The sequence below is a fragment of the Aulonocara stuartgranti genome (assembly GCF_965226115.1).
Source record: "Aulonocara stuartgranti genome assembly, chromosome: 6".
Lineage (NCBI taxonomy): Eukaryota > Metazoa > Chordata > Actinopteri > Cichliformes > Cichlidae > Aulonocara > Aulonocara stuartgranti.
In genome coordinates, this window is record NC_138944.1 from 28,804,649 (window position 1) to 28,815,073 (window position 10,425).

Genomic DNA, 10,425 nt, shown 5'->3' on the forward strand with positions numbered 1-10,425 from the left:
TGTTTCTACATACGTTTGTGAAAGAATTATTTGCTCTCGGGAGCACTGGTACTGTGACAGGACACCTCCTGTGCAACAAATGCAAGTTGTGAAATTACATTTTGTATGATGGATTATGTAGAAAAAGTAGAATTGGGCTGAAAGATCTATCGCTTTATCACCTATTCAGGTTGTAAATCATGTTTTTAAAAAGTAACTAAGTAACTAAGTAATTAATTACTTTTGAAAATAAGAAATCAGTAAAGTAACGGGATTACTTTTTTGGAGAAGTAACCAGTAATTAGTTACTGATTACTTTTTTCAAGTAACTTGACCAACACTGCCCCCAACAGAGCCAAAATCGACAAGAAAAAAACATCATGTTTTAGCCAACCCACCTTTTGTCAGTCAGATTTTCCATTTACACCGTTAGTATAGTGAATATCTGCTAAATTTAAGATTAGATGCAAACAGCTTTATATCCCTACAACCTTGGAACCCAACACTGGTGCTGGAGTGAGTGAAGCTTCACTCAACAGTACTCCATTGTTTTTAATGGGTCCTTAAATTAGCATGAAATACTTGAAAGTTAAATTGGTAGTCTGTCGCTCATATGAATGATTTATTGGTAACATACAAGAAAGCACTTAAAATCATAATAATACAAGGATTCATTGTGTATAACCAGACGTCTGTGCTTCAGTAGATCAGGTGCATAACATCATCAGGAATTCAGATATTTAAATTTTATCTTTTATGCATTGCCAATGTCAGACTATGCACATTAACTGTGTTTCTGTTTTCCTTTCAACGTTCAATGATATGGCTTTTAATGCCCTTATTAGTGGTAACTGGTTAGTTCAGATTTTCTTTCAGACTACACCAGCATCATTCTAAGTTTTATCATGTTTCTGAAACTGCCCTTGTATTACTTTTTCATTTACAGTCCTTCTGTGGGACTCAGATCCAATCCAATTTCTTCCTGTGAGGTCAAGTTAGGTTTGTTGTAGAAAAGAATTAATGATTGTTTTAAAGGATGAGGAATTTTCCATCAAGAAATAAAATAACACAAGAGAGAAAAAATAAAATTAAACATGCCCATGTTGGAACTTTTTTCAGCTGCAGTTAATACGCCTTTGGTCTCTTGATGGAAGTATAATGCTGTAAGCTTGAGCCTTTAAATCTCTATTTTACCTTTAAATTTCATGTTCTGGCTGTTTCTGTGCGAAACAATACCTTATAAGGATCACAGAACATGACAAAAAATAAGGGAGCTGGCACAAATGTAGCAGAAGCCTAACCAGCAATGTACCACCTGGCAAACATATGTGATCTAAGCCTGCTAGAGTGCCCGTTTGTTCATGATATTACTGTGACTTCATATTGTGAGTCATAGGAAGTGGAAAAATGAAACCTTATTTGGACAGCAGGTCACTCTGTGTTGCTATACTCTAAACTTGAGAAAATCCCGAGGATTTTTAAGCAGGTCAGTTCAGGTCTGCCACATCAAGGAGACGAGAGACTGCTGAGAGATTACGATGCCTTGTGCCATTTGCAAACACGACAGCTATTTGGCAGCTTTGGGGGACGCTGCTCGTCTCACACTCAGATTGATCTTGTCATATGTAAATCAATGTCATTTGAGTTTTTAATTTAAATATGTTTCGGAATTTAGATTTTTTTTCCTTCATTGTCTTTCTGCATCTGGCTTTCACTGTTGGCTGTTGCTAAGATTGGACACATGGTGCTAATTAAGGATTGTTAAAGGAACATTGCATACATTTATAACGTGTCATTCAAATATAAAGATGCAGAGAATCTGAAACTCACAGGCTGCACACGTGCTGAAGACAGCTGTCAGTCACATCGACATGAAGCTGCTGGGCAGTGATACAGAAAAACATGTAGATACAGTCTGCTGTGTGTGTTGGTCTCTCTCTCCCTCTGTCTGACACACACACACACACACACACACACACACACACACACACACACACACACACACACACACACAGAACCAAGTCCTCCTTGTCTTTGTTTTGCACTCTAGAAAAACCATACACTACTGCCACTCCCTGGGCGTTAGTTTGAACTGCACTGTATTCGTCAGCAGTGTGGTCTCTCTGATCTCGGAGTATACAGTACAGATGTGTTTCTCTGTCAAGTAGCAGGATTTCATAACACGTTCAGCAAAACCTGAATTTTGAAGGAAAAGGGGAGGAAAAAAATCTGTCTTCACATTTCTCCTCTGGTTTCATTTCATTTCGTCAGAGAGCCCCATGAGGCGCACGCACATCTCGGATAAAGCTTGCTGACATTGAAATGTGATAGGAGTCTTTTATGTTGTTTTTATTGTTAGTTCACAGAGTTTTGCATTGCTCCTCAATCCATACTTCGCAGCTTTGTACTCCATCTCAGTGCCTGATCTAAATGCGAGCGACTGAGTACGCAGCATGTGTCGTACCTGACTGTTGATCCAGGGCTTCTGGTTGGGGAACATTCTGACTTGTGTGGTGGGCACAATATTTTCAACACAGGTGCTGATGTACCCAGTCACATAGCAGTTCTTCATAGTGGCTGCAGTTTGAAACACACCCCAGTCTGTTTGGGCAAAGCAGTCCTGCAGGATGCTCTCAGACTCTGGGGTCCACAGTTTAACAGGTCTGATGGATTGTTTCACTTTCTGCCTGTAAAGTATTCAAAGTAACTGCAGTTTAACCAGCAATTTAAACTGAAACAATATTTAAAAGACTGACAAAAACTCAGAAAAAACCCTACAAATTAGCCATATTTTGTTTCTTTATGTCTTGCGAATCATCTCACAACCATTCAAATTCATCTTGCAACCCCATGCACGGCCCAGTTATGAACCTGTGCTATTTTGGCAACTGCACATGTACTTTGAACTGTCTGTTGTCCCTCTTCAGCAAACCTGCCTTTGCACTTTAGAAACATTTGAACTTTGGCGAACTCAGAGTTAGTATTACGTCTGCAGAGCAGGGGGAAAAAAAGTTGTTCACAGAGAAAAAACCACAAAGATTTTACAGCGAGAATCTAAAATATTGTTGAAATTATTACGTAACTGCAGTGTGCTGTAAAATAAAAGCAGCCAGGGTGTACATGATGAGGTTACTTCAGCAGATTAATGGGGTCAGTCTTCTTTCCAGGTCTTCTATCATACCAAACTTACTTTGTTTTATACAGAAATGCCCAATAAAGTGAACAGTTGCTCGAGGCTACTGTAAGATTAAATTGATCTTGACAGTCTTTACAGCCAATGTGGTTTCAAACTTCAACAACATCACACTGTATGATGATGTATCACATACTTTTCTACTTATAGTTTTATTACAGTGTTTTGATACTTTAATTTATTGCATATAATGAGCTCAGTTTGAGTAAATGTATGTGTTATTGTTATAAAGGTGTCCTGAAAAGTCATCTCTTATAATCCATCTATACTCGAGCCCCACATAAAGCTCCTCTATCTCAGCCATTTATTAGAGATCCTCAGATAAATGAACTCTTCCTGCTTCATTTAGAGCTCGGGCACCTCAGCTCTGCTCATTGATTAGAGATGTGCTCAATAATTCAAAAAATAGCATTGGGAAAGAAGATGCTATTCATCATCAGTCAAGTCATTTGGGTGTTAGGCAATGACCCTTGCAGGCGCACCTGCTAAATCATTCGATGACATAATGAATGGGGTCATTTGTAACTGTATCATGCTGTGATTACCTATTCTTACAAAGGAGCCTTTTTGACCTCAATTCTGATTTAGTGAGTTTTGGTCTTGATACTCGAGAGCCTGAAAGTACACCGAGGAGAGTTTTAGAAGTTTTAGGAAAAAGTTTTAAGGACAAGTTTTTAGACGTGTGCTCAGAGCTGGAATGACAGAACCAACAACGCTAAACAAAAGATGGATTTAGCCCAGAAGTACCTTAAACCTGACCAGTAACCAACAGGAGGGGGGGGAATCGCCTAGTTTTATAGCAGTCTATAAGAAAATGACCCAAGGCTAACTTTCTCTTTGACCACAGCAAACACTTTCCTGATTAGGTTTACGGACTCGTTATGAATTCACTATGATCTTCATTTTGTACATTTATGGTCACATCAGTGTCCACAAGAACAATACATAAAGGTATACTTTGGAGCAGGCCAGCCTTGTGATCGAGCAGAACTATGATCAAACAGAATATCTCAGTTCCACAGTCCACGCTTCCATGACGGTGGCTGTGTCGGCCGTTTCCATGAAGTCTACAGCCTCAGCTTGACTCGAGGCTACAGACTTGGCTGCACGAATGTGGCTTGTGAGCTGATGGATGATGTGGAAATTGACCGTTTCATATGTGCATCTCTCATATGTCCAAATCTTTGAAATGATCCCAGAAAAACACCGTTTAAGCAACACTTTTTATTGGAGAAAGAATAGTAGGTTTTTGGTAAGTAAAGAAAATGAAAGCTACACATAAAGACAGCAACTATTTTTTTTAAAGGGGGGTCAATCCACAGAAAACACAATGGCTAAAGGTTAAAAATTACTATAGCACTTGAAACACTGCACAGTCAAAAGACAGATCTTGTTTGTACTGTAAGTGTAATTAATATCTTAAAGTGTGATTCAGGACTTCATTACAAGCTGATACCACAAAATATATATACATATATGTGTGTGCATGTACATAAGTTCCGTTTTTAATCCTCCATACTGTTTATCTACGTTACACAGCCACATACAAAATAACAGAAATGTGTCATACATGGGTATAAACTCTTGCAGAGTGCATAGTGGATGTGAATCATCCATCCGTCCATTCTCGTACACTTATCCAACTCAGGGTGCAGGGCGGCTGGAGCCTATCCCAGCTGGGAATCAAGATGAATGCTTTCATTTTTTCGTAAAATGGGTGTAACCTAGAAAATAATTATCTGTGACTGACTCCAGTTAAGTAGCTGTTTATCTCATTTTCCACAATTAATCAGTCGCGTGTTTTGAAATCGTCGGTTCATTTTTATTAATGTAACTCACAATATGGTGTAAATCTATACTGTAAATCTTATAGTTTGGAAAACTCTTTCTTTATATTTTGCTTTCGAGGATTTTTTAAGCCTCTTCACACTGACCTGTGAATCATTCAGCTCAAAGATGGACCAGTGCTGTGTCTACACACAACACAGCAAACAGCATTTCAGGATTCCTTTGTCATCTGTATTTATGAATATTTATCATTATGAAAATAGGAATTTCCTAAAATTACTAAAATATTTTTTAAAAATGTCACATTGTTATGTGTCATTAGATAAAAACCATGCAGAGAAAATTCCCCAGGATGCTGCATCAGGTGTTAGTTTGATGACGTTTGAGGCGTCTTCTTTTCTAATTTGATCACGATGCCCTTCTCTGGTCGTAGGATGAGCTCTCCAACCGGGCGGAGGTCTTCGCGTTTCTGACAGGCTTCGACTGTGAAGTTCCGCAAAATAGCCGCCAGCACCACCTTTTCTTCCATGAGTGCGAAACGCTGGCCTAAAGAAAATGACAGTAAAACAAACGAAGACGTGACGCACCTATTTGGAAACCTCACACAGCGAAGCGCGTATGGAGACTATAAATTTAAAAGTCCTTACCTATACAGTTGCGGAGTCCAGCTGAGAAGGGGACGTATGCATAGGCAGGCCTTCCCACCGAATTCTCCGGCAGAAAACGCTCAGGCCTGAACTCTTCGGGCTCGGGGAAGTACCGTGGATCACGGTGAAGAGAGTAGGTGATTATGATCGCGTTTGCGCCTTTAGGAACCTTGAAACCGTCTAAAAGTACGAAGAAAGTATGACACCAAAAACAGGCAAAACCGATTACTCAGATGCATCTGTTACGTGGCCACGACAACAGAGGAAGACTGGCTTCCCTTTTTGTGAAGAGGTATCAGCACCGTCTTGTGTTTGGGGTCAATGAGCCATTTGTTTCAGGTGCCAACGATCTAATCTTTAACTCACTGATATAGCAGTCTTCACCGAGGCTACGAGCAAAGAAAGGCACAGAGGGAAACAGCCTCAGAGCCTCCTTGATCACACACTCCAGGTACTTGAGCTTCTTCAGGTCCTCAGTGCTGGTGGGCCGGGAAGATGTACCTTTGAACATTAAACAGCACCACAGCACAGATTAGACATACAGTGATACTTAACCTGCCTCAGTAGGTAAAAGTGCAACAGTACATCCTAAAATTCACCTGTAAATAGGACAGCACTCAAGATCTGTAACTCTCTATAGAGCAATAATTGTTATCAACCTTGTGACTGTAAATCAACAATCATTAACATAACAAATTAATTATATAACCAGGTGTGGTAAGGTAATCTAATAGCTCAGACACAACAGGATAAAAATAGGATAGTAACCTCTTTGCAAATATGGTGAGGTTACAAGGATTTTGGTAACTTTTTGCACTTTTAACAACCAATTGCACGTACTTGCAGTGGCCAGCTATCTCAGAACAACCACTTTTGATTCCAAGTCATTGCACAGGTCACATGGTGGGAGTCGACCTGTCTCCAAATAACTGTGATCCGAATCAGCCCATATGGGCTGGTGAAGGTTTGCAGACATTTGTGGCCAAATTTATAAATGCAGACAGATCACGAGGACATTGCAATCAATCTGGATCAGTCAGTGCAACTCATCTGCGGTGCAACTCTTTGCAATCGGTGATTTCACTCAACTGGATACCAGTTGTTTGCGTTCTTGTTATAGTCCTGTATAAAAAGCTGCATCTATGTCGGTAGTTAAATCGGAATTTTTAAATTCTTTTTTAGATCTATGCAGTTCTTTCTGTAATCTGAATATAAGTGGTTGATGTCAGTTTCTGTTTAATATTAATTTCTGTGTATGTACATTTGGGTGATTCACTGCAGTAAATTGCTGTACTATCATAAACACATTGAAAGTTATCGCTAACTTGCCCCCATTCAATCACAATCACAGTGATAGCAGACTGACTCCATGTTATTGCTGTTTTATCACCATCTTAATGCACCACAGTCAACCTGAAGACAGCAACTGACCCTGGTCCCCGTCTTCAAAGCAACCATTTCAAAGACAAAAAGGTTATAAGTTCACTGCACATGGCTACAAAAGTCATGCCACGGTCTCCAATCACTGCTTCCCCAGGTGTGGCTGTAGCATAGGGTTTACATTGGAAATATAAGTGATGACCATATGGCAAAATTATCCTTCTCTACTTGTGGACAAATTAGCCTGGTTGCCTATGGTTACAAGGCCATCGGTAAAGAAAGTTATTATGCTGCACTTTTTGTCTGTGTATTCTGGCGGGTATGTTCACAGCTCTTATCCCTGAAAAAGCTCCCCGTGCCTTACAAAGAACAAATGAGTTTGAACAAAGATGAGTCAAAAAGCCCTCAGGCAGGAACAAAACAACACCATTAAAGTGGTAGAGCCTGTTATTATTACCGAACACCTCCTGTAGCTCTTGTTGAACTTTCTTGTGCACCTCAGGGTGCGAGCCCAGCAGGTGGAGAGCCCAATTCATAGCGGCGGCTGTAGTATCATGGCCCTGCAAATAAAGAGAGTTAATTAGAGACTTTTTTAAAGACCCTTTATTGAAACAGGATATGTGGATTATTCTCCCATAAGAGGCTCACATCATTATCTCAGAAAGTAAATCCTTTATTGGCACAAAGTGCAGTTTTTTGGGTAATATAAATGTATTAATAAGAGCAGCCTTAAGTATTCCTTTTCATTGCTTAACCACCAACCCGAAACATAAAGGTGTCCACTTCCTCCTGGATGTCCTCATGGCTCATCTTGCTGCCGTCTTCATAGGTGGTGCTCAGGAGCATGTCCAGAAATGCCCGTCGTTTCCTCTTGCCTTGGTTGTTTTCGCTGTCTGACTCGTTGCAGGACATGTTCTCAGCTCTTTCATGGATCACCTGAAAATAAATGGGAAGAGAAGAAGAGATGCTTCTTCTGAACAATTTCATGATTTCTGCATGATCGCGCAACGTGGAAAAGCGACCCGCTCCGTTACTCACTTTGTAGGTAAAGGAGTGGAGGACCTTGAGTGTTTTGTCGTGGTCGCGGCCTTCACTAAAGTAAGTGTAAATGAAGTCAGGCCATAACCAAGGTGACCGCTGTCTGCGACTGACAATGTCGCTCATTCTGAGAATAAAGAGAAAGACAGCAGATTAGATCTTTTTCTTCTACTATAATTTGCATTAGAATGATAAAAGCAGTAACTCACCTGTACACGCTCCTAACATACTCCGAATCAGAGTTACTCTGTGCATAAATTTTCTTTCCCATTGCAGTTTCTGTCAAGAAATTAAGGGTATATAAATATAAAACGCCCTTTTTCTAATTATTTATTTTGTATACCTGCATTTGTTAAGCACAAAAAGGGTCAAAGGTTTATCCAACTCAAAGGGTTGACAACTTAAAGGAAAAACCTTTACAGTTCAACCCCTACAGTAAAGGGATCTGGTGTCTCCGTTATGTCGTTGCAGATATTTCACTGGATTGGATTCGCCTTCCACCTTATAGAGAAAAATGAATCTAGAGTTGTTCTGGGAGATCACCGTCATCATTTGACGACTGGACTCGTCTCTTCCAGAATGACATAATGCATGAGGGCTCAAAAAATGCGACCGAGACCCACTCATCATTTCAACCCAATTAGACTGCATGAGTGGATGAATGGTCTCACTGCTAATCCCTACCATTACCAATTCTAATGAGAGAATATGTTTTGGAAGGAGAAACCATGCCATGCTGAATCTGCTCTGTTCTGGATGCGTATCACCTTAACGCAGGGTTTTCCTTTAAGTTGTCCCAGATTTGCACATTCTGCTTACCGCAGATAATGTCGAGAGCACAGAGGGTGATGAGACTGAAGCAGTTGAATGGACCCTTCCCTGCGTGGTTTTCCAACTTCTCCACCAGAATCTCAGCCTGCTCGTTCATCACTTCCAAGAAGTCCTCCAGGATGGAGAAGTGAAAGGTGGGCGTCAGCATCTTCCTCCGCTGACGCCACTTGGTCCCAGTGCTGATCAAAGATAAGAAGGCGCTATGCACTTTATATTATTTCATTTGCAATAATAATGCTGTAGATAGGAGCTTCTTTTTGTTTTGTGCATAGTCTTAGCTCAAGTTTTGATATATGAACGATCTAAATCTTTTGATCTTTCCTGATGGACAGATGGGATGTTTGCTATGCCACAGTTATACCTAGTAAGCAGACCAGTTCCCAGCCAAGGATGCAGAAACTTGTATGCAAAAGCTTTCTCCATGTGAATGCTGTTAGTCAGAACCGGCTTAAAGAAAAAGTAGACAGAAACATGTCATGAGTAATATTTGAGGCAAAAAGTTGTTTACTTAAAGAAATCTTCAGTGCACAATCGAGCATGCTATGTTCCAACAGTCCCTGTCGTCACAGGGGGAAAGAAATGATTCACTCAGACTGACCCTGCAAGCATCCACCTTAGTCCATTATCTTATCTAGATGTATGATGAAAACAAGTTACACATACAGTTTAGGTGGGACATATTGTAACTTCTTTAAGGAACATGAGGAATTTGTGCTAAGAGGAGTAACTGGCTTCAGCTTAATGTTTGAGTGGTGGGTGGCAGGAATTCTGTATCCTGCACTGTATAAAAGTGCAAAGACATCCTAAGATGTCATCACAGACTGCTTAGCTGATCTCAAAGACTTCAACGGGATCTCATCCAATCCATCTGTAACGACAGTGCAGCTTCCACTTCAGTGACATGTGTGGTTTGTTTACCTGCTTCGCTGAACGGGGATGGAAATTGTCCATAGGCTTACTCATCACAGGCATATTTACAGTATAAGACGTGCTGCATCCACTCTGTATTTTGGATAGGTGTCAGTCCGCTTACCTCAACCGTCTCAGCGTGATACAGAACCACAAAGGGGACCGGCCCGACCCAGAGTTTAAACAGCGGCTTATCTCGGAACTCCCAGGTAAAATCCTGAATTTGACGAAAGAAGTCTTAAAGAGAAAAATAAAGATGTTGGGTACAAAAATCACGAGAAACTCAATGTGCTTCATCACTTTGAGTACTTTAAATGAACACGTTGCTTGCTTGCTTACCGCCCGCATTGTTTTTGAACTGCAGAGCATTCCCAATGAAGGGGTAAGTGGTTCCCAGCTCAGGGATCGGCTTCATCTCAAACCATTTGTGCAGGTAATCGCTCAGCAGCTTGTAGGTTAAGTAGGTCAGAAAAGCAACAAAGATGCTAACTCCGAGTAAAGTTGTGCTGTAACTGCCAATTAAAACTGCCATTTTTCATGCCGTGTGTGTGCTCAGCCTGTGTGTGCTGAAATGTCGGTGCCAGGCTGTCCTTAAAAGCTCTGTGACATGTTTTTGCCCTGCCTTTTACTCCTCCTCTCCTCTACTGTCCTGTAGTGGGT

General features: G+C 40.6%; 1 protein-coding gene across 1 annotated transcript; it reads right to left on the minus strand.

Moving 5' to 3' along the window:
• Positions 1–4,381: 4,381 nt before the first annotated feature.
• Positions 4,382–10,425, minus strand: cyp4v2a (cytochrome P450, family 4, subfamily V, member 2a). The gene is made up of 11 exons (XM_082537807.1): positions 10,105–10,425; positions 9,890–10,002; positions 9,218–9,303; positions 8,845–9,035; positions 8,235–8,304; positions 8,026–8,152; positions 7,750–7,923; positions 7,445–7,547; positions 5,974–6,108; positions 5,608–5,787; positions 4,382–5,506 (listed from the first exon to the last, which is right to left on the minus strand). The coding sequence occupies exons 1-11, from the start codon at positions 10,295–10,297 to the stop codon at positions 5,328–5,330; spliced, it is 1,551 nt and encodes a 516-aa protein (XP_082393933.1). The 5' UTR covers positions 10,298–10,425; the 3' UTR covers positions 4,382–5,327.

Bases quoted from the DNA above. Each gene is read 5' to 3' on its own strand.
- cyp4v2a (XM_082537807.1), bottom strand. From the start codon at position 10,297: ATGGCAGTTTTAATTGGCAGTTACAGCACAACTTTACTCGGAGTTAGC. The intron at 9,304-9,889 runs GTAAGCGGACTG...TTTTTCTTTAAG, and splicing joins ATCACGCTGAGACGGTTGAG to CCGGTTCTGACTAACAGCAT. The intron at 5,788-5,973 runs GTGAGTTAAAGA...TCGTACTTTTAG, and splicing joins CGGTGAAGACTGCTATATCA to ACGGTTTCAAGGTTCCTAAA.